This window comes from Acanthaster planci, linkage group LG14 (assembly GCF_054643075.1).
Source record: "Acanthaster planci isolate LZ-2023a linkage group LG14, COTS_SCS, whole genome shotgun sequence".
Classification (NCBI taxonomy): Eukaryota; Metazoa; Echinodermata; class Asteroidea; order Valvatida; family Acanthasteridae; genus Acanthaster; species Acanthaster planci.
The window spans coordinates 12494199-12519142 of record NC_141790.1 but is presented as its reverse complement, the minus strand read 5'-3'; the positions used below and the strand labels follow the sequence as shown (position 1 = coordinate 12519142).

Sequence of the window (24944 nt, the reverse complement as noted above, 5' to 3'; positions counted from 1 at the left end):
CGATTTAGTTGCAATGACAACCGACCACACGATCATGCAGCTAGAACTCGCTAGCTGCATGCAGATGCGTATGACGTGTGACGACGATGTGCAATCGTAGTTTGTTTTGGTCATGGAGGTTTGGGTCATCTATTGAAGTAGTGGCCTACAAGCACAAGGATTCTCTTATATTCGTTTCCCATAACATTGTAACTCGTAAGTAGCATAAAGCATGTCTTCCGGCTAGCCCCACTAGTGTGGCACGGCACGGACTCTCACTCCCGATCCATCCTTAGGATAGATCGGGAGTGATAGTCCGTGCCACACTAGTAGTGGGGCTGTCTTCCGGCATGTCTAGGGACACTTTGTTAATTTTGACTTCATACATGTCATAATTGTACTATGTTTACCAGCTTTGCTAGGAAGCTTGCCGCCATGCTTGTTTCATCATGTTCATGTCAGCTTTATTTTGTAGGCCTAGGCCTACAGTTGATTTATAGTATGCCCAGTTCCGCAAACATTTGCCGGCACATACATGACATACAAACTCTGCCATCTGTATGGTAGGCCTAGGTCATGTTTTTCTGACACAGGACGTGTGCCACACGCACACTGAAAGCGCATTTTGGTATCTAAAACTTGTTTGCAGAACTTGCAAAAAATCATGCAGTCACTTTTGTATCAACAACATATACATTCAAAAATATAATTAAATAATCATATTTTCACAGTGGGACACCTGTAGTTGATAATTTTCAAACTGATTTTGATTTGAAAAAAGTTACCAATTTGATACATGTATGTAGTGTGGAATAAGTAACAGTTTCACACTTGGCGAGCGTTCAGGATATTTCTCGCAGATATAGACGTGTAGGCTTGCAGTCCTGTGTAAAGAGTTTCAGCTGAAAATGTTTTTGAATGAAGGAATTCTTTCATTTTATTTTGTGACAGGTACGTTTAGTCATCACAATGCCAGGTAAAGGAAAGAAAAAGGGAAAAGGAAAAGGAAAGAAAAAGAAGAAGTTAAAAGGAATTGGAGAGACTCCTGGTGACATTGTCAAGAGATTGCATCGAATCTATCTCAGCAACTGTGAAAACAAGAAATCCATCGTGTGCCCCAGCCTGAAAAGTTTCATGAAACGCTGTTACGAAGATAATAAACTCATTGTCAAGGTACCTACACTGTAATTTATAGCATTTATGATGTCACATTTCATTTGTGTTTACATGCCTTAAAAAGATTGGGAGCTTTTATTGAGAAACAAGATAGATGACCAAATTATTATAAGAATCTTTCTATATGTGCTGGAAACTATCTCTGGTTTGTTCAGTTTTGCCCTGTTTTCACGGAACTGATCACATTATAATGTACAGTGTATGTTCAAATTGTATTTTTCTCATTCCAGTTTATTTTAGAACCTGTTGCTGACTTCCAAGATCCCATTCTGAGTAACGTCATGTTGGAACCGCTTATCATGTCAATACGACAAGAAAGATACAAATACATCAAGGAGTTGCACGTCTGGGACATACCCCTTAAACATGAACACCTTGCTTCATTGGTTAGTCTAGAACATTTTCAAACTTCAACATAGTGACACTTTTATATGGCAATATAAAGTGGCAATTCATCCATGTGAACGCCGAAAAGATTGAAAACTCCTTTGCAAAGAACTCAGTATTAGAAATTGTTATACATGTAAAAGTATGCATAGATATAGGTTGAGGAGGACCAATTGTGTATTTTGATATGATTGTCATTAACAGATGTCTGCTATGAGAACCACTATTGTCAGACTTCAGAGTCAAAATTGCAGTAACACAATATGATCACAACTGCAATAAGATTAAGTAGACACAACATGAACATAACAGAAAAACAACCTGTCATTTCTGAAAGATCTATTTCTCAAAAGAGATTTTTTTTTTTAAGGCACTGATGTTGGAGAAAGGGGTCTATCCAGTGACAAGACTGGAATTGATTGACTGTGACATCGATGCTTATGCAGTGGAACGACTCATGAAGTAAGATTATCTGGGTGTAAGCATCATTCTTCAAAAGGATTAATTGGAAAAACGACGCGACTAATAATAATAAATAATAATTGGCATTTATAAAGCGCCCAATCTATCAAGCTACTCCCAGGCACTGTACTTCAAAATATAAATAAATAAATATAACCTACATGTACAATAATTAAAAACAATACTAAGAAATTAAAAACGCTTGTTTAAAAACGTGTGTCTTCAGCCCGGTCTTAAAACTCTCCAGATTCCTAGACTCTCTAAGATGAACTTCAAGCTAGTTCCAGAGACGGGGACCAGCCACAGAAAGCATCCTCTTGCCAGCAGAAGACAGCCTAGTTTTTGGAAGAGTAAACCTAGACGAGTCCAGCGCGGAAACAAATCACTTAAATAACTTGGAGCACTGTCGTGGAGACATTTAAAGATCAGGAGACATACTTTAAAAATTACCCCATATTTTACTGGCAACCAATGTAATTGCATCAGCGCAGGAGTAATGTGGTCAAATTTCTTGCCATTAGTGAGTAACCTTGCTGCAGCATTCTGGACTCTGCAAAGGAGCAAGGGCTGACGCAGAGTTACAGTAGTTTATGCGAGACGTACATGTAACAAGTGCATGAATAATCTGCTCCATGGCTGATTGACCCAAATAACATTTAATTTTGCCTATATTGTACAGGTGATACATTGCAGTGCAAGAGACATTCTTGATGTGGGATTGCATTTTCATTTTGTTGTCAAAAATCACACCCAGACTCTTAACTTCAGAGACTGCGGTAATATTGTGATTACCAATATTCACAACAGTTCTAGGAATTTTGCTCAACGACATATGCGATCCAATGATAAGCAGATCTGTCTTATCATCATTTGGCTTCAAAAAATTAATCGCCATCCAACATCTGATGTCATCAGAGCATTTACCCAAACTGACACTTGTTGCTGTATCTTACTGGCTGTTGGCTGTGCTGACAAATACAACTGAGTGTCAACTATAACCTGTTTGATTCATAATAGGCCAAAGGTTACCAAGTTTTACATTAAATAGCTTGTTACATACTGAAGGGTCATCTGAAGAGGCTAAAGATGAGGTTTGGGTTTTTTTTTTAGATGCATGCCGATGACAATCATAAGTACTCTGGCTTTTGATTACAATGAGTAAGTACAAATTTCTCTTTTTTCAGTTTTGAGCCATTTGTACAGTTGTAACTTTGATATTTGAGCCTTTTAAACATTTAAAGCTTGTACAGAATGCTTTTAAAAATTTTCTAATTTTTCCTTTTCTTGTCATTTTTTTTCTATTTCTAGATTTGGTAATGAAGGGCTCAGAGGAATTTGTAAAGGTCTCAAGAACAATCGTCTTTTACTGAGTTTGAGTCTCTGCTACTGTGATCTAGGAGTAGAGGCAGGCTCTTTGCTAGGAGACGTAGTCTCAACGACTGCACTCAGGTGAGTAGTGACACTTGTCTATGAGTCACTTTAATCTTGAGGCATGCTCTAAGAGACAATCTCAGGCTCGACACATGCACTGCTTGGAAAATTGTCTTTCACGTCTTACTTCTGCTCCAACATAAAATTATTTATGTAGAGAAATCTACCTGAATGGCAACAACCTGGAGGCAGAGGGTGCTATTGAACTGATCAAACTCGCAGCTGATCATGCTGAAATGGAGAATTATGAGCGGAATGAGGTGGCAAGATTAAAAGCTGAAGAAGAGGCACAGGCATTGCTGATGGGTTTGTAATATTGCTGTCTAATGGGTTAGTAATGTAGCGGTCCGGCCCCCGGCCGATCGCTTGGGGGCGGCGGTCCGTCCGCACTGAAGGGGGAATTAGAGGCCAGGCAGGCAAACAGAAAGTTCAGCAGGCACTGAAAGACTTGGGTATTCATGCGGACTGGATTTCTTTAATTTCGCCATCACTATTATCACAACTGCTTGGACAATTAAACCGGTACTAATCTATGTGATTCCCGGCCAAGCCATCATAACATCCATCCACCCAGTCGGCTCGCACAGCACTCCCTGCTCTCCCGAAAAAAACCTTGGAAACCTGCCCAACTTCAGTGCTGCCAAAAGTATCATCTTGTTGGCCACTTCCGGCCGACAGGCAAGACTTACAGAAAATGCTTGTACTGTACATGTACATTCTGTGCACGTGGGTCCAATCACGCCTTGAAGACGTGCACAAGGTTCAAAGGTCACACAATTCGCTAAATTAGATGGGGAATTCCCAGATCCCTACAGTAATATTGCTGGGTAATGGGACTTTTTTCTGAAGAAAAATTCAGTATACTGATCATAGTCTCACATGGGGCACAACTAATCCAACTGTCTCTCTAAATTTTAAGATAAAGAGAATAATAAATAAATAAATGAATAAGGAAGGTTTTGCAGTTGCTGCCATAAACAAATAAGCTATCGAAATACTTTTGTGGACGAGATACATTGTACAATTTTGTCTGTGTGGAAGAAAAGTCAACTTTGGACTCATCTATTATCCAAGTGTGTAATAAACTGTCTGTTTCGTTCATCAGAGAAGGAACGAGGAAGAATGCCAACAGCAATGTCAACAGATGAACAACTAAAGAAGCCGGACTCAGCTAAGAGCAGCAAAACAGGTTCAGGAAAGAAAAAGAAGAAAAAGGGTAACTGGTGGCTACTTCTTTGCTATTTATAATTATTTTTGTCCAAATTGTAGTTTTTCTACTGCGGATTCTTCCTCCTATCTTTGTCTTCTGACTTCTTTATTGACATCTCAACTGCTGCAGGAAAGAAGAAAAAGAAAACCAAAGCCCCACCTGAACCACCCCCCGTTGGTCCCTGGATATATAAACTACACCTTGAAGATAATGGTATCGATAGCTATGGGCGAGGCTCCACCTATGCTCCTGTTATTATCACCAGGCTTCTAAGACAGTGAGTAAATTAACCAATTAACTCAAGCAACATGCTAAAGGACTGTGTGATTTTAACACATACTGTCAGTGAACTTGTACTTTTTTCCCCTTTGAAATCCCCAACAGGCTGATCCAGTATTCCAGCTGCCTGCAGGAGCTAGACATCGAGGATAATCTCATTGGTGATCTTGGAGGGAGAGAGATCCTGGAAGCTTTGAATAACAGGAAGGAGGCAGGGCATCCGTCCATGAAGATGAGTGTAACACACCGGATGAACTCCGAGACATTTGCTGCTATCATGAAGCTGGGGGCAGGCCTCAAGAAAAAAGGAAAGAAAAAGGGCAAAAAAAAGGTTAGTATGTTGGTACAGCAAGACAAATAAATGCTAAATGGTGCAGGTTTCCCAGAAGACTTCCTTTTCAGTCTGCTCATAGTGTGTTTATTACACTTTCCGAGATTTGGATTATGAAATATGAACGTGTACATGAGTTTTTTTTGTGCTAGTTTAGTTTGTCCAAGTGCTGTGGCCAACATTTACATTCTCTGTTGTTGTTTTTTTTTGCTTTATCCCAAACAGAAGAAGAAGAAATGAAGTTGCCATGCCATCAAATGAATGAGAGGTATGAACTTCTTAATATTCCATAACAATGTGCCTTAGAATCTTACCAGTATTCAGTAGACTGTCAAAGAATTGCTCAAGATGCCATATTCCATCATGAAATGCAAGTGATGTTGTAGAAACTTGATGTCTTTCATTAGCGTTTATGATTGCTTAAAATATTACAATTAAGTTTGCAAAAAAGGCATTTTGTAAAACATGGGAGAAAATATTTGTGATGAATAAAAAAAATAAATGTTAGAAATAAATCAATAATGATAAATATTATAAATTCTACATTGGTTAAGGATAGTATTTAAGACAAAATCACATAACAGTCCATGTTGTTTCAACATCTGGGGCACTGGAAATGTTTTAATTATGAATTCTCCCAAATTCCAGCTTGCTAAAAAGAAAGTAATCACTATTGTTTTAATCCACTATTTTGTGCATAGATTTTAAAAATAAATATGGAATACACTGTATATCATGAACTAGTAATGTTGGAAAGAACACATTTACACAACATGAAATAAAGTGTTTAATACACTTTTTGACTCTCCAAAGTATTTTGCATAGTCTTGTCAAGCAGTTCAAGATTTTTCTCTTGCCTTTCAAAATTCAAAAAAAGGCCTAACCATTTTCACATTTAATTTTCCATCAGGATTCATTACCCTCACCAAGACACATTTATACAACAGACTAATCAGCAAGGCTACTCAATCAACAGTTTTCTTTGACACATTCAAATCAACTTCATCAATGCAATATTTTTGTATCCTAACAGGTTTTTCAGTTTAGCCTATCCCAGTACTTGGGAACTAACGTATTCCATGGGGAGGGGATAAAAGCGTGATAACTTTTTGCAAAAAGAGTAATGTTTTATAACTGGTAAGCTACTAAAATACAATCAACTGCAGCTTACTGAAGTGAAGCCCCTCCAGGAAATCGAAGGACCAACTAGCCTGTTTTTCTTGACAAATGGATCGTACAACAATGTCTCTAAATCTTTTTGACTGAAATATCATAGAAAAGATATTTCTCAAAACAGTTTCTTAGAACCATTTATTTACAGTTGGACTGGATAAGTTTTTCTTTCGGTTCAGAAAACCAACCTTACATTTATTTTAAGTGTTTGGATCTGTTGTTTAGAGCTGATAATATTCTAACATACTCAGTCCTTTCAACATGTTATTTCTGTACAAGTATATTTTGTAAAGGAGTAATCAGTAGTACATTTATTAGCATTTACAAAAAGTGGAATTCTGTATAGTACAAGTATTCATGAATATCAAACATGCACTTAACAGATGACTATCTGTGACCAGTAAGTCTGTGTAACACGGCATCTGAGTTTACTCATTGTTTCTGGTTTACACGGGCAATATGTATGCACATGGATGATCTTTGAATAGTAAGCACGTCAATCATTGCTGTCAATGTAAGAATATTCTACTGACATACAGTGATTTTATGATTGTGATAATAGCTTACACAAACCAATCAGCTGAGCTGTACATGTTAAGTATTGGACCAGTTCTCATTCGTCAATACCAAGTCTAAAACATGATCACAGGGAGCAAACTCCAGTCTATGGCTACATCTAATTATTGGCTGTGTCTTGAACTAACACTTGCGCCTATGAGTGTTACTGCTAGCCTCAGCCATTTCCCATAGACATACTGTTTCATATAGCCAGTTCATTATGTCTCACATCAATATGTTCATGTACATAGTACACCAATACTTTTTAATCACTGTATTTTGCAAAAAAATCTCATGGAGATTTAGCTTAATGTCACATTATGTCAGGATATCGAAACTGCAGAAGTAGCCACCAGTATATTCTTTCATTCAGTATTTTTAGCTTTTGTATTCTGAGCAACCGACCACTAAATTAAAGTTATATTTTCAACCAAAAATTGGATCTTGTTTTTCCAAGGTAACTAGTTTTGTATGGTTCATCCTTTTTCCTATAAACAAGGCCACTATTCCTAAACATATGTAATGACTGCTACATATATATATCAAGCTTTCTAGATTTGTACTTTGTCTCTGCAACAGAGATATGTTACAGTCACATGTAGATTGGATCAGCTTGCTGACTGGTTCGTCATTATAGATTGCATGTGATTGGTGACAATCCTATGCTGCATGAATTGCCTGCTGTTACATGTTTTGAATCAGCAAGGGGTGCTTTATATCTCAGGCCGATTCAGGATTCTCAAGTAGGGAATTCCCTAATTAGAAATAGACATTACATGGTCCATGTATAATTTTTTACATACGGGATACGTGCTGTGTCAATTCGTCATTAATCCAGCAGGTTTTCAAGACTACCTGGATGTGTTGCCTCAGACAGCACACTGTCAGTCAGGCTGGTGTTGGCAGTAGATGTTGAATCTAAACTTGGATCAACAACAGCACATGAATGGCAAACATCGTCAAGACCAAAGCGCTTAGCTGCTCTATAAACCTGAGCAGCATCTCGATCTGATACAGCCACCCTGCCTGTATACATAAAATGGATCAATTTCTGCAAGACATCAGGCGATATCTTCCTCATGTGTACATCCATGGCATTTGTGCCATCTAAATCCCTTGAAATCACTTGAGACAGGTAACTGCTGGAGGCTTCCAGGACTACCCTGTGACATGGAAAGTCTTTAATCTTGGTCCTGAGCACGACATCGGTGAGACGACCTTCTTGACGGAGCTTAACCATCGCCTTAATGAAATGGGAGGGGTGCCTATTGTCACGGAAAATGAAATGAGTTGTTGAGTCATTAGATGAGTCGCTACCAATGGAGCTTGTTAAGTAACCCTCAGATCCTGTGCTTATGCTTCGACTGTACTTAGATCCCACATCAAGAGCTGATGGAAGACCATTGTTCTTCATCACTCCATCTTCTGCATCTGTGGTAGTTGCTCCTTTACCTTCAAGAGAAATATCCTGTAGTATCTTGGCAACATCTCCTACTTTATCATCTGTAATAGCTATCTTAGGAGATGATCCATTGAATGGTTCTCTTGGACTTAACAGCAGTGGTGAGGGGGTAGTAAGGGGACTCCCAGCCCGTGGGCTTTGCACAGGTGTGCTCTTAGGACTTGCTGATCGACTTCCCCCACTAGAGGGACTTGCACCTCCCACACTGTTCTCACTTCGTTGTCTACTGGATGATCGCTGTCTTATCTTCCGTCTTGACCGTTTCAAGTAATCTATACAAGCATCTATGATACTTTGGAATTGGAACATATTGGCAGCTTCTAATAAAGTCTTGACTCTATCATAGCCAATAGTTACAGTAGATGTGTAAGCATAATCTACTAGAGCTTGCATGACTTGCATATCCACCCCCCGCATCTCAATACTATCATGTCTTGTCAAATGGCTGGAAACTGCTAAGGTGTCGCGAAAATATGGACTACTTGCTGCAAGAACAATCCTATGACATCTTATCTCTCCTCTGTAGAAGACTAGATTCAAATCAATTAGTTTCTCTTCCTGTCTCATCACTGCCAATTTCCTCAAGATAGAAGTAGCTTTCCTGGAAGGCAAGGAATCCGAGCTTCCAGTGGAGCTCCCAGATGCGCTAGACCGGGCACTTGGTGATCCAGATCGCCGCCATGTCCTATCTACACGAGGAGGAATTTTCAGAGCTAGTGACGCAATTGCCTCGCGACCTGTTGCTGGACTTTTAACTAGAGATCCCTTCGGAGTATCTGATGGGGATTTGGGGCTGCCTGAAGACGTTGATGAGGAGCCATGATCTTGATGGTACGAGGCTGGGCGTGGTCGCCTTGTTGATGACCCTGTAGCCTTGGTAACGGTTGCCGAGGACCGCTTCGGGCTACCTCCAATGTTAACTCGGTTAGCCATTTTCAATGCCTACAAGGGAAATAAAAAGTGTTAACAGCTCTAGCTGGTTGTGGCAAATTTGAATGAAAAACAGATGCAATGTTCCCGTCACTTATATTTTTTCTAACTGCGCCAGTGTATAATTTTGATGCTGCGTCGCTGGCTTCGCTCAGTTTTCCACGCTAAAATCCTTTTATTTTTTCTATAAGCACGTCATCAATCTGGTGTATAATTCCCGATCAGCATATTTTTGGATAAAAGGGGTAAACAGTATACCTTACGTGCGCTTCACATAAAACGAGGTACATACGGTACCATCAATGGCAAAGCATGACGATACAACACGATTCTTCAACGGGAACAACCAAAATATCCAGTCAGTGAGTGCAACCTTTGAAGTGTTTGTTTAATTTAAACACAGATTTGAAGGTCAAGAACTTGGGGAATAACTCGCTATGGTTCCCACACGACAGCTCGCTAGGTTTAGTGTCATGTCTACGGTGCCTGCTCGAATCTAAGGTCGCTTCATATCATTTTAATACATGACTCATCTCACTGCCCTGCCATGGAAGGCACAACGTGTCTTGTTCAACCAGCAGTTTTCAGATGTGGAATTTTTTTTTATTTGAATGTTAACGGGGCGCGCTACCACACTGAGCTTCATCCTTTATTGAAGAAAACGGAATTTTTCCACGACAGTTATTTCTAAACAGATCAACGAAAAAAAAACACGTAATTATTGGGCTAGAGAAAAAACTGCTAAACCAGAAATAATATGATATAATTGAATAAATCAGGTAATTCAGGTAAACCACTGGTACTTGTCAAAAGCAGGCATCGTAGATGTGGCGTCACGACGGTCAAAAGTCAACATTAACGCTTTCGTATACATGGGGAAACGTTTTCCAAACACCAACACTCTCACGAAATTCATGACCACACTCGTCCGTCCACGTGATGTAGGGCCTACATGTACTTTGCAATCGTTAATTTGTTGGTTGGAATTATTAATGATGTTCCCTTCACATATGTGACTTAAAACAGGTTTCCCCCATCTCACCGATGTAGCATTTTCTCCGTGAACGCGTATTTGATATTGTCGCAGTAATATGAAACTCGATGCGCTCACTGTCCTCGGTTAACTTGAATGACCACAGACGTCCAGGCTGTACATCTTAGCAAAGAATATACTTGTACAGAACCTTCTAGCTTTGAATCGTTCTCCTGAAACCTAATACTTTCTTTTCTTCTTGCCTTTAGAGAAATCCTCAACTCATTAGGTTAAGTGTTTGGAGTTTTGAGACTTGGATATCCCTGTGTTGTTCATGTTATAAGATTCAGACATCTCGCCTTGTCCTTTTGTGTATGGCTTTTAATATAGTTCATAGTTCAGCCTGAGAATTTGCAAACACCACGTACAGATGATGATTTTCAGTCCGCTGAATATTTTTACGCAGCCTAATATACACCGTGTAGCATCCGGTAGAATTCTGCAAACTACATAAGGAAAAAGCATGAATAATCAGGCTATAACGCCTCATAGTTTATTCTTTCTGTAAACAGAGGTGACTCGACTCCAGAGATTCTCCTGAGCCACGTCTCCATCACTACAGTATAATTTATTGAAAAATACATCTTAACATCTTGCAATTTAGTCTGTCCATTCTGTCCCGTTAATCACATGCCCCTGATATTACAAGCTAATAATCCGTGACAACACGGGTGTGATTGTGAACTTTTGCGAGGTTGTTTGAGAATGGGTAACCGAAATTGCCCTCACCGGTTCCTTAAATAATACCAAGTAAAAAGACACAAATGTGTTGTCGACGTCATTTTTATGTAGGTCATATTTAAAAGAAAATAAAAAAAAAAATTGCAGTTCATTGTTCGTGTTGCGACGATCGGAGCGCCGGGCATTGCAAATTTATTCAATTTGTGAATATAGCCCAATTTTGACCCGGTATGTTTACAATCATATTAATCGAAATCTATGAGCTATTTTATATGCAAGTTGGCTCGTTAATATGCGGCTTTTTTGTACTGTAATTTACGGTCTTAATCTTATGAGAGCACAGCATACGTCTGCATACCTTGCGGGTATATTTTGGGTAGACGACTCAAGCAAAATGTCAATGATGAATGAGCACGTCAAAACACGCCCGTTCTCCTAAATGCTAGTTAATGTCAGTAAATTCGTGGAAAACAACGATGTCTGATCGTAACAATTTCTGTCCAGCTAGCTTCCTTTTACCTCAGGCTTTATAAAACCTTTTACTCTTTAAAATTTTGCCCACAATAGTTGTTCGGACGAATAGCTTTCTTGTCAATGAGGTTTTGATGAAAACGTAACTAATGAAGGATTGTTTACAGATCATTTTAGGCCTACAAGAGACTGACAGCTGTATGATAAACCTTTGGATCAAACTTCTTTCTGCACCACTGATATTAATCCATCTTTTGCCGTGCGAGATCAAGTGAAATAACGAGAGATCTGCAAGCCACGATACTCACCTATACTACTCGCAGAATTATTCCATCATTCAGTTATTTTGCTAGATCACACACATGGCGTCCAATGAATATCCATCTCACATCCGAGCAAGCAACCAGATTCACGTTCATCTTCAAAACTGTACATATACAATCTAAGCCAACCGAATTTAGGTCACCACTGCAGCTATATGCACGCTTCTGTACGGTACACAGCAGACGACCAAACGGCATTAATTAATATTGTGTACGTCCACGAACATCCGCACTCGTAATAAGCCGCCAGAAATGTGCGGGTAGAAAAATGTGTATAGCCGGAATGATGGTTCCTTCCGTCCGACATGTAAGAAAGTGCACAAACCTGAAACAGATTGATCAAGAACGGCAATGGAGACAAACACTGCGGCCTTGACTTTAGGATCAGTCAGTCCTTGTGACAATAACAGTCGATTGCTCTTCGTCAAACCGGGAGAAAAAAGAACATTTGGCGCGTGCGATGATCGTCTTCACACGTTGTCCAGATGAAAGCCTTATGCGTGCACAGATGGATGAAGGGTGTAATGAGATGCATGCAGGGATAGAAATGCATTTACATCCTTGCCGCTTCCACTAATCTGACAGGAAGGGGGTGGGGCATGTAACACAATTGCAGCGGCTGGTTTAATTCCAGTACATTTCATATGCAGATTTATTTTGCCAGGTCCTAAAATCCTGAATCTAAAACCCTGTACCTCTTTAATTTCTTACATGACTGTCGTTATATATATCACGGTAATCGACTATTAAACCAAAACGAACAAAGGTACGTGAATCGAGTCTGAAATGAATAACGACGCTTTTGAAGTGGACAAAAAAAAAAATTTTGAAACAATTTTTTCGGACCTTCTTTTAACAGTCTGTCCTGTGTTTAGCTTAACCCCAAAAGAGCCGGGGACGGAATCTGCCGCCAACAGTTTCTTCAATATCGTCGTAATGAATTTTCACGCGCTGGGCCACAAGGAGTTCGCAGGATAACAATAATTGTTAATTAACAAAAGACTGACATGCCGTTGTCGCGCGACGGGAATTTTTCCGAGACGGGTAAGTTATTCCATATATAGCCTACTTGAGCTCATGAACTTCAAATGATCATATCATCAAAATCCATTGTCATACTAGTGCAGGACGAAAAAGACTGAACTGAAACCCTACATTAGACTAATCATGCATGTATGCACGTGCACGTCAACTTTCAAAAGCGCGGTTTGTGACAGCCGAGTTCTTAGCCTGGGGGCGATCGCATACCCGTCCTGGCTGTGAAACGGTCCAAAATAACCTGGGCCGGTAATGGGTACGGTAATGTTGAGAATGTTTAAAGACTTTTCCGCTAATCTGTATAAATACTGCAGAAAATACCCAGGTTTAGACGGACCTCCATGGGTGTATACGTAGGACTAGGCCTTTACATAGGACTAGTTATGTATGTGTATTCTGTTACAGAAATGTGCCGAGTCCCAAATATAGCGGGTCATGACTGCCGAGGTAAAAATGATTACATGTACATGTAACTTCCTCCAGCAAAGGGCAAACAATTGTACATGTATATACACAACAGTCTGTACAGCAAGTCTCCTCGTGACGGGTGACTAGAATCAACCGATATTACATTGTATAAGTCACCTCCCCTTTAAATATTTACATCTCGCACATTCATTTCATACACACAACTCCACTCACACATTCTCTATCACGTTGCTGATCAAACATGGTATGATCGTTGTTTCCATGGCGACGCTACTTCGATGCAGTCTATTCACTGTTCATCACAATTAATGATATATCTGCATACATGCACACAGTCAGAAACTATAACTTCATTCCCTTAAACCAAATTTCTTGAACTATATTAAGGTATTTGGGTCACTATACCGTATCACAATATCATGCAATGCTTGACTCCTAATTTATATCAGTCGGCACATTCGTGAAAAAATGTGGGAGGTGGTCTAAATCTTACGAGTCGCAAATGATATTGAAAAAAAAGCTACTTTTTAAATCGTACAAAGCACGTTATTAATACGTTTTTTCCCAACCCTTACGATTTGTTTCAAAGTACGTCCCAGTAAGTCCTCTTATTAGAATTACATCAGTGGAAACTAGTACAAACTGACCAAAGAAAAACATTCCATACATCTTACTCAACAGACTTGCATCTAATTCAACCGTTAATTTACCTTCAGCTCTGTCGGCATCAACCTAAAGCATTCATTAACCACACGTTGCCAGCAAATTAAAACCGATCCGATTTGCCAGTTCTACATTGAAGCTGCCCTGCTAGTGCAACTACTTCTACGATTGGCATTCCTAAGCTAAATATTCATATTCCTGGCGACAATGTATCATGTTATTTTTACCACACTTTGCAATGACCCAGGTAACTGTTACTTCCCGACCAACCGCTGTCAATATCCTGGTGGAATGTTTTTCTTGCATTGACATAACAAAAGACACAGTGGCATTGAAAGTTTGTCACTTGACTACACCTTTTAACTTCAGAATGCAATTTTTAAAACCTTCTGGCTTTAGTGCAAGTTCGAACAAGGTCAATTGCCTGCAGATATACATAATATCGTTTCTGCGCCCATTCAACAGGCTGTAAAAATATATCAGTAAATCTGTATCAAGTCAAGGCAAAACTGACTTTATTCAACTAAAAGTTTACCCACAAACATACGTAAAATTCAAATTCATAGACTTTAAAATATAACTATTAAAACCATAAATTTTGAACTAAAAACGCAATAATTTTTTTTTTCAGTGACAGACCACAAACATTTCAAGTTGCAACGGTACGGTGGAAACCAAGCAAGGCAAGGGCCAATGTCAATATAGCATGATCAGTTTACTACGTGAAACTCCCGTGGTGGATGAGCTAGTTCGATATTCGAAAAAAAAAGCACAGGGTCATTCGGTCCCGAAGCAAGTAAGCAAATTTAAATCGGACCACACATTACATATAAGGCTAAAGCTCGCGACACACGTCGGAATGATCTGGGGCGAACTTCATTAAGGGCATGCGCTGATGATACACCCGTACTGGCTTACTTGTTTACTGTTTTCTTAAGCCCTGTGTGACCGCCAATACTCTAATACTGAAGCACAAATTTATCATGAATCCCAATTTGACGCAGCTTTTCTGTAAAGGGGTGACTTCCAGTAATGACTAGTACATGTGTAAAGAGCAATCAGATATTAAAGAACCACAAACATTTTCAAGGCGATCGTGACACTGCACAAATAATTTCAATCCATACACGTACAATACACTTTCAAATAAATAACGATTGTTTACACAACTAAAACAATGTCTTTGAAACCTTACTTCTAATAATGTGAGTCTGGTAACAATAAATAATCAATACTTGTATAAAATTAAATATAAGACATGTTTCTCATTCTATGTATGCACTTTTGTGTTTACAGTTTCCTTCCGAAATCCTTCTTTCTACAGAAACGATCTTTCCGGTAAGCACTCTGAATCTATAGGCTCAATAAAAGAACACATTATTTTTCTCGTAACTTCACAACCATAGAAAGTGGCACTTAAAATACAGCAGAAAGACAATATTCATCAATTCTTTATCATTAGATTGAGAGTAATTTCCACATTTATAAAAATAAACATATGTGACTTACGTTAACATCAATAATAATTTGGAGAGATGGCAAGTTGTTTACAGCGTGCATTTTACAAATACATGAAGTCGTGCATTATTTAACATTCACAATTCAATCATAAGCAATGTACATTATGCATTATTCATAAAGAAGAACTACAACATGAACTATTCAAACAAAGGTGGTATTCATGCCATTCAAGACAAAAGAGCCTTCAGAGTTGAAGATTTCAGTTCCGGTATCCGCTGGAGATGCATCTCGATCTTTTAATCTAAAAGGAATAAAGTTCTAACATATGTATCAATCAAATAAATTCTCCTTGCCAATCTAAAGCAAGGGGCGTATCTACCAACAAAGCTTGATCTGTCAGTATTGCTATTCAACAACTTACATGATGTCCTTCCATTGCTGGCATTCAAGCGTTAGTTGCTTGACTTGTTGGTTGAGTTGGTCACGTTCTGATGAGACAGCTTTCAACTTGGCAACAAGTTCTGAAACCTGACATGAATAAATACAAGTGTGAAGGAAGCATATTCATGTTAAGAATGTCCCCCAAAATCCACCAAAATTACGGTAAGAATTAGTTTGAGGAACAACCTTTATACAGTGTGAACTCAGGCTTCCACACAAATCTTTTCTAGATCTCCTCATCCAGTAAAAACGATGTTTTTCCTGGCAATTTTTTTTCACACACCTTCACTGTGTAATCATAGTCTTCACTGATCATCCAATCTTCATCTTGACATCTTAAGGTTTCCTCAATTTCGTCATCTTGCATTCCTCCTGACATCAGTAGACGCCAAACATTAGCTTTCTCAAGCCTGATATCTTCATCAAACTTCTGTAATTCATCCTCTTGCCTGGAAGAAATAGTCATCAAAATGAACTATTTTTCAACAGATTAACTGAATTCCTGATACTTTTAGATAATCCATCACAAAATACTTCACGTATGCTTAAACAAAAAGTTTGACGAATGGCATTCTAACAGCAAACTAGCTGATTTAAATGCAAATTTGAGAGTTGAGAATGACAACAAAATGCAATGGTATAATTCTCACACCACACTGGCCATTTTATGTCATTATTACTGTTACTGCACCTTACTGCCAACCATGCACTGTTTTTTTAAATGAAAAATGTTAAACCAATATCACCACATCCATAAATGAAGACTCGAAGTCTAACAGCTCACATCTTTTGTAAGTCCAGCATCTCTTCATATGCTTCATTAGCCTTGGCAACCGCATCATCCCGTTCTATTACTGCATCCTTCAACTCTTTTTCCAACTTCTCAATTTCCTCTAGAAACCTCAGTTCCTCATCTTCACTGCTGGCCTGTGACATACTGTCTTTGTCTCCATCTGAGCTGTGACTTGATGTAGATGGAGGATTCAAGTCTGTTATAACAGAGGTAAAAGAGGCACGACCATTCTGCAATGACAAGAAACAATTTCTTATGCAATTATAATGGCATATCATTAAGTAAACATACTTGATGCCTGATCATTCAGGCAACAGTCACTGTATCAGGTTATCAAATCTTGAGATTAATACCTTCTTGTTGACCACACTGCTGACAGTCTTAATATTCACACCGGTCCCTGATGAACTCTTGAGTTTCAAGGTAGACTGGCGAACGTTAAGTTCAGGTCTCATGATGACAATCCACAACTTGGGTACAAACATACAGATGAGGCCAGAGGTACCGCTAGCAACGAAAGCAGTACTACAAATGATGGAGTTAGCAATGCCGGTAGTTGAAAAGTAGCAGGAAAAGAAGATGAACCTAATAAACACAAGAAACATTAGACTTCAGACTTCAGAAGGATGACGGTAGAATTTTAAGAGAGACACATGATATGAATGTCTTGATCCTTAAAAAGTCACTAAGGTTTAAGCCATGCATGGATCATTTACAATGACACAAAATTGTCGCAGATTTTTCAACACACCGAGCATTTGTGGTCCATCAAATGGCCCCAAGAAACAACCCTTGTTAAGTTATCCCTGAAAGTCTGGTTACTTCACAAATGTTGCCAGCATGGTGTTGTTAGTGTCTAGAAATCTGTGAAAAAGAACCTAATCCTCTTGTCAGTGGAGCACAGTTAGGGTCATTAAAACACCTTGCGAGATTATTCCAATGAAATCTGGGTAAACATCCTTGAAATAACCCTGAAGGATTAATTTCTAGTCAAAGTTGTTTTTTTCATGAGAATTTAAGGAACAAAATGTTCATAGCAATTATCTTCTGTCACTTGTGACAGCATCCTGGTAAGTGTCCAGAGTGTCCAAGACACCAATGCAATGACACCACCTAGTCACATGGAACTTATATGACAACATCTGCTACGTAAGGTCAACCTAACACAATGGTAATAGCTCCATTCAAATTGCCACCAATTCAACTAAATCCTACCAGATAAGGCAACATGTCAGCATGGCAAAGCATATCCCTCTAGAATCATTGAATTGTCCTGGTAGTTTGCGGATTCTGAATGCTTTGTACAAACAGAGCATAGCCAAGACAGCATTAAAACCTGCGAAGATAAAGGAAGACAAACAGTATTGTCAACAAAGGATAATTTTTGTATGGCTCATACAGCTGGTTGGACAATGATATCAAAGCATCCCACAGTACCCTAGCCAATTCATTCCATTTCCCTAGGCTATCCAATTCAGTGCATTTACTCAAGGAATTTTACAAAGAGTTTTCCTCCACATTCTTGAATGAATAAATATATTATTTCCTTGACCCAGGCTTTTTATGGCATACAAACTTGTGAGAAATCTTACAATGTTCACAACATGAATAATTTCGGACTTATTAAAGTTGTGTCTTATCACAACTCACCCACAGCAACTCCAGGTCCCAAGAAGGAATTATAGTCACATTCCAATAATGTGACCTCAGGGTCACTAGTATCCTTGACAACGAACCCTGGCTCCAACTGTAACCAAATGACCTGCATCGCCACCTGAATAGCCACTATACCCAGAGCAAACAGCAGTTGATACTGAAAGAGATTTTAAAAAAACTATCAAATGATATAATGAATTACATCATTAATAGAATTAAAAAAATTGTAAGGAAACAAACAGGTGTCACAAATATCTCAGTTTAATCCTGTGACATATGTATGGATTGGGACTTGTGAATTTCCAATCACATTCCACCTGACAGTTCAGACATTGAGAAAAAGTGAATGGTTCAAGGATCTGAGGTTAAAACTCCAATTGCATTTAATTCCACTTTTAATAAAATGTCTGACAAAATCTGAGTCAGCAAAACTTAAAATGCTACCGGTTTCAGTATCAATTACAAATTTGTGTACTATAGTTTACATGAGGTGATGTAGGAACCACGTAAATCAAACCTGGATACTGAGAAACATTGATGGTGCTCCATCAGATAGCTTGCGATTGAAGATTCTGGAGATGCGGTTGGTTTTAGTCAACAGGGCTCCTACATACACCGCAAAACTGGTTCCAACCATCACAATCTTAGCATTGCAGATCTCATCAGTTGGCATGGCAACAAAGAGAAATGTAGAGGAGTAACTCATGGCAATGCCCACCAAGAGGAGATAGCTCAGTTCTGTGCTGGTGGCTTTGACTGTTGGTGAGTTTCTATGTCTACAAAAAAACAAATATGAGACTTTCTTTACCTTCAAGGAATGTAAATGGAATGACCAATGGTTTCATGAGGCTCTATTACAGTGGCATTCGATTCACTGTCAATCTCAATATTTTACTGAAACTTTGATACTATTTCTCCTGAGGTCTCTACATTAACTCAGTCTTATTTTGAACGTTTTTCTCAAATTATGGACACAGAATTTCTACCCAAACAGGACTGGATCATGTGGCTGCAGAGTGAAGGATTTAGGCCCACAATAGGGTTGGATTGACCTGTAGTTAGGTTGGAAATGGATGGTGTTACCTGATGTAGATAGCTAATGTGAATCCAGTTGCAAGGAGACCAATAACCGTCAGTATCACAAGAACAATAGCCACAGCATGATTCCACTCCAAGTACACAACAGGATTAATAAGACAAGCTGTCTGATTCTCATTGGTTCGTTCACCATCAAGACACACTGTGCACTGCAGGGAATTCTGGGACATGCTGATACTGTCGGCTTGAAAGGAATAACAAATCAGGGAAGTGTATAAATTAACGATTACTGCATTTCACTTTGGCAGTTACCGGTTACAATTTGGATAAATGAATACAATATTCTCAAGTTATCTTTGATATTACGGTTATTTCACTTCACCGCTGAATTAAGACGCATTTACTGTTCTATACATATCAAACTCAGTGATACAGGGAGGCACGTCCATCAATCAAACACTATGACAGACCCCAGGCTACACATGATAACACATACCATCACATCGGTGACATTCCCAGCAGCACTTAGGTGTTAGCAGTGTAATAAAATGCCCCGGAGGGCAATCATCTGAACATCTAGACAACGGGGGCACTGTTCCTGTCTGCCAATCAACTTGCTGCCAGTTACTGAACTTTAATGTTGGGTCCCAGTCAGCTACTTTAACAAAGGAACATTCGTCACCAAAACACTAGGAATAAAGAGAGAACATCGTCAATCTCGCAACTTGACTTAGGAAAAAAGTAAATTGTCATCAATCTGCTTTTTTTTACAAAACCTCCCACTACATACAAGTAACTACAAAAACATTCAAATGTAAACATCTCATCTCACCTGTAGATTATAAATCTCGTACTGACCCATGGGATCTCCATTGTCATCAAACATGAAGTTGGAATTAGTCAAACCACTGAAGTTGACTTCCTTAATGTAATCCAGATATGCTTCTAGATCCAGATTTTTTGTATCATTCAAACAACCTGTTAACAAAGAAACTTAACTATCAAACTGAGAAAAAATATGTTCCACCCAAATGTGAGAGCTAAGCTTATGCATCCACAGAAAGCATTTAAACTAAACCATATCATGTACTGTAAATCTGAATGTACTGATTGCATAAGGCAGAAAGCTTTAAATTCCCTGGCCCTCCCTGTTGTTGCTCCACCTCCCTGCCCTAACCCCTTACCTCAGCCCCTCTGCCCTGTCCCCTTGTGCCCCCACTTTCTTGCCCCATCTCCCTGCCCTAACCCCTTACCTCAGCCCCTCTGCCCTGTCCCCTTGTGCCCACTTTCTTGCCCCATCTCCCTGCCCTAACCCCTTACCCCAGCCCCTCTGCCCTGTCCCCTTGTGCCCCCACTTTCTTGCCCCATCTCCTTGCCCTACCCTCTCTTTACCCCTTGTTGTCCCTCCCCTTTGCCCTTAGTACCTGCAGAAACACACCCAATCTTACCATCACAAAGTGTGAACATATTATGCAGCCCTAGTAATTACGTGTATTTGGATGGATGCAAAGAATAAATAATACCCCCCCCATTCCACCAACAGATCCTACCCCACATCTTACCATCACACTGTGTAAGCATGTCATGTAGTGCATAACCTAACACATACACAGCATCGATCACAAAGCTAGCTGCAGCATCTTCCTCTTGGGCGAATGTTTCATTTCCCAGGCACTGCTTGTGTTGTGCATCAGATGGGTTAAATGTACAATCAAAATGTTTGCCTAAAGTAAGCTGATACCAAGGATTACGGTGGTTGGCGTAAGGGTCCAATTGAGACAAGTACCTAAGAAAGAAAGATATTGAATGTTATGTTGCAAAATCAGTGTGGATTTCCCTGAATGCTGGCTCTTCCAATCTTCAGATTTGGAGCTCGTCAGTTGATCTGGAAGGATTCAGTTCATAACTGTACCCTGAAATATTTACACAGTAGTATTGTAAAATTGCAGTTCTGTCTGTATGGGGTGTTGAAGAATGACAAGTGATGGTGCACTGGAGGATTTTCAACACTCATTAACTTACCTCTTGAAGTTTTTATCAGGGTCTGACTTAGGAATGATTCCCAGCATGCCCCTGACAAGAGATTTCACATTTTGAACGACTTGATCCGATTGGCCCCACGAGTCACTTGCAATCCATGTTCTATTGGTCAGTCCTTTATTTTGTGCCCCTGTCAAAATACGTCCTATTCCTTGCTTTCCACAGAAAGTGAAGATTACCTGTTGTATGGAATTGAATCATTGATAAATCAGAGTTAGTCAAATTTATTATGAGCAAAGCCAACATTCAAGGAAACTTGGACACCGGAAAATGTTGCTCAGCTACATGTAGGTAGAATAACAGTTTCCTGGAAGTTGCATTTTGAATCAAGCTTCATGTAGATTTGCTTCAAATTGATGAAGACTTTCTCTTTCTAGAATAGCAAATTAGTATCGGATCACTGGAAGCCAAACACTTCAGATAGCTTTTAACCACTTTTTGTTTGTATAAGTCTTCACTATGAGTTATTCATCTCATCACCAAAATCTTTTCATCCCGAGCCAATTCTTCAATGATTTTAGCCACGTCGTCATCAGGGCTGTCACTGTTCAAGCCTCGGATGATAGGGGTGCAGATATTTCTCGACTGAAGCAAATCGCTCAATAACTTCATTCCAGGTGTTCCATAGTTATCAATAGTATAGATGATAGCAACATAATTCCATCTCATGGTTTCTGCAAGATCAGCCATCACTTCAGCTTGGTTGACATCTGAGGCGATAGTTCGGAGAAAGTATGGGTAGAGCTTCTTGTCGCTCAAGAGTGGACTTGAAGCTGAGTAGCTGACTTGAGGCACTTTGAATAACCCTGCCAAGACAGAATGGTTTAATGTCATACTAATCCTAAAGCTTGATCATAATCTCATCAACATCCTGCGGTCACCTTCTTCACATTTTGGAAATTTTCCAATCTTCACGTCCAAGTATTTGAGAAGGATTATGCAAAGATGAACACATCAGGCCTCCATCAAACCTTTCAAGTGATTACATTGCTATCAAATAAGCAGTTAATCTTTTCAACTAATGACTTTTAGTTTTATATGTACCTACCAAGAAGGTTTGCCACATCTGTTGATGTAGCACTGGATCCTGTGCCAATTACTCCTATTGTCTGTGGTTCATCACTAGAACAAGACCTTCCGTCACTCAGAGATATGAAATTGAGAGCTTCCTAAAAATAGGAGTAAATGAGACATTGATTCTGAAGCTGTAACTCTGGACAACTGTCTTAAAGTTAACCATTAAAGCAGAGAGATCATGTTGAGGATAAGAGAGTTCTGATCAAAATGAAAATTACAATAACAATGTAAATAACAAGGATACTGATGGTTTATAACAATTGCAGCTCTTAATACAGGGGTGTGTGAGTGGCCACTTAAAAAAAAGCTAAAAACAGATAGCGAATTGCTAAAATGTAAGTCCCATATGTTTGTACACAGCAGGTGTAAAAAAATTGAGGGTCAACATCTAAATGAAAAAGTTGAAATCAGCTAAAACACTGAATATTCACACCTCAGTTAATAATATTAATGTCCTTTTACCTAAAGGGCCCTACTGAATCTCCCCCATTTTCACCATATTCCTTTGTTTATTTTTGTTTTTTAATCATTTAACACTGTTTAATCAGTGATTACACTTATTTTACTGATGCAAATCATAACAAATTACCCTCAGCGCCTTGTTGGGATCAGAGCAGTCGTTTCGGATATCAAATCCTAGCTTAACATTTGGCAGGATGTCAGTGCTATTATTGAGAACGTCCACAGCATACATCATGGCTTCCATTCTCAATCCAGTCTTTTGCAGAACTCTAGAGCAAGGATTGCCATCATTATCTGGAAAAAGAACAGCAAACATTCCCCCTAGAATGATATCTCCTCTCTGATAAGCAACACCCTCAATTGCATCACTCAGTCCTTCATCAATCATCTCCATGGTAATGACACCAGCACTCCGTGGATGTCGGATGTGCGGGATCAGGAAGGCATCCCTTGTTCTGTTCTGTGCGACTTGTTCTTTCTGCTCCGTAAACATCCAAATTGTTGCCCGATTTTCCAGTTCAAATTTACCCTTCTGAAACGCATGCGTGTTAAAAATAGCAGAAAAAAGGAAAACCAACAAAAATTTGAGTAGAATGGGGTGTGCCATGATGGCAACCGCCCGAAAGCTGTACCAAAATCTAAGTACAACAATTGGTGAGCTAGAAGATGAGACCCCGTATCCGATTTTCGTTATCGTCAATTTTGTATTGCATTGCATCCAGACTGCTGAACGCAAATAATACAAGTTTAGAAGGAGCACGTTTTGGGAACCAGTCTTGCTAGATAATTGTATAGAAGGCCATATATTACAGAAATCCGTAGCAAAATGTTGAAATTATACATGTACCTCAAATATAAGTTTTTATAGAAATATGGAAGGGCTGTGTAGCACCGCGATCAGAATGTTGACAAGAATATAATATCCGTGCTTTGAAACATGTAATTGCCAAGCTTTCGGCAACTAAGTACCTTCTTCAGGGCAAGCAACTGAATCTGCTTTTGCAGAGGACTGGTTTTATTTTACATTCTTGTCTATATATTTTTAATAGAAAATTCCAAAGTAAAAACCTGTATCCTTGAATTTTTCCTGAAACAAATCATATAGGGAAAGTGACGGGGTGCTATGAATAATTATAAAGATGAACAAAGAAATTGACTGGAGCAGGACTTGAATCTGCGACCTCTGGAATATCGTTCCAGTGCTCTACCAACTGAGCTGGTGGCCCCTCCCATTTGTCAATTTTTTGTTCGGGGGGCGGCAACCAGAAGCCATTGAACCTGAAACACCATGTAGCCAGGGATTACACCCCGATTTCATACGATACAGCCTGGGAAGTGGTGAACAGGGATCACTCGAAGAGGATGCGGCTTTTTTCAATATAAATCATGAAACAAATCATATATGTAATATATAATTTTCCAGTACATATCATGGCTCTTCAGAGTTGTATCGAGCAATTGTGGATTGTGATACGTGCCAATTTTTCATTGGATATACCTGAAAATATATGTTTATATATTGAAGATATACACGGTAAAGATGTTTTAGAACATAGGGGGGGCCTATTACTCATATTGTAAATACTGAGTGGAGTCGTTAGCATTCCTCTTTTTCAATTCAAAAAAAGAAGAATAATGGTCCATTCAGTAGAGCTTTTACAGCCTAATTTTTTGTCAATTTTATGTCATTTATAAAGAAACCGTGCTTTGATTTTTGAAGAGCGGGGCGGGGACATTTAGACAACAAAGTCTTGTTTTTTTTTTCGCGTTCTGTCGTTCTGGTTATGCCCCAACTATAGATCAGTCCCAACTACAGTATTGTGACCGTCCCAACTATTGCATGCACAGATTAATAACAGGAGTTCAGTGTGTGCGCATCGGCGTGACGTCACTATGGACTTTTAACACACGGCAAAGGGGCAAATTTCCCGGATTTCCGAACGCGAGAATTGCAAGTACC

The 24944-nt window shown here is 39.2% G+C and overlaps 3 protein-coding genes across 6 annotated transcripts; 1 reads left to right on the top strand and 2 right to left on the bottom strand.

Annotated features, from left to right (window-relative positions):
- The first annotated feature begins 7 nt into the window (after window positions 1-7).
- On the top strand, window positions 8-6067 carry LOC110983635 (uncharacterized). Its single transcript, XM_022243052.2, has 11 exons — window positions 8-195; window positions 931-1152; window positions 1386-1541; window positions 1913-2004; window positions 3115-3162; window positions 3313-3453; window positions 3593-3741; window positions 4541-4651; window positions 4775-4922; window positions 5030-5255; window positions 5481-6067. The coding sequence occupies exons 2-11, from the start codon at window positions 949-951 to the stop codon at window positions 5493-5495; spliced, it is 1290 nt and encodes a 429-aa protein (XP_022098744.1). The 5' UTR covers window positions 8-195; window positions 931-948; the 3' UTR covers window positions 5496-6067.
- On the bottom strand, window positions 5846-14206 carry LOC110983630 (uncharacterized). Of its 4 annotated transcripts, none has more exons than XM_022243040.2 (2): window positions 14064-14206; window positions 5846-9390 (listed from the first exon to the last, which is right to left on the bottom strand). In XM_022243040.2, the coding sequence occupies exons 1-2, from the start codon at window positions 14079-14081 to the stop codon at window positions 7816-7818; spliced, it is 1593 nt and encodes a 530-aa protein (XP_022098732.1). In that variant the 5' UTR covers window positions 14082-14206; the 3' UTR covers window positions 5846-7815. The 4 variants fall into 4 exon arrangements, with proteins under 4 accessions (XP_022098732.1, XP_022098734.1, XP_022098733.1 ...); XM_022243042.2 differs by lacking the exon at window positions 14064-14206 and adding an exon at window positions 12212-12434; XM_022243041.2 differs by lacking the exon at window positions 14064-14206 and adding an exon at window positions 11872-12428.
- A 303-nt stretch (window positions 14207-14509) lies between these two features.
- On the bottom strand, window positions 14510-23670 carry LOC110983629 (metabotropic glutamate receptor 3-like). The gene is made up of 16 exons (XM_022243038.2): window positions 23112-23670; window positions 22494-22614; window positions 21926-22251; window positions 21428-21624; window positions 20968-21191; window positions 20238-20383; window positions 19902-20094; window positions 19451-19649; window positions 18885-19143; window positions 18362-18524; window positions 17927-18047; window positions 17065-17296; window positions 16703-16941; window positions 16202-16367; window positions 15899-16005; window positions 14510-15778 (listed from the first exon to the last, which is right to left on the bottom strand). Exons 1-16 carry the CDS (start codon window positions 23589-23591, stop codon window positions 15679-15681), a joined length of 3273 nt encoding a protein of 1090 aa, XP_022098730.2. The 5' UTR covers window positions 23592-23670; the 3' UTR covers window positions 14510-15678.
- Window positions 23671-24944: the final 1274 nt, after the last annotated feature.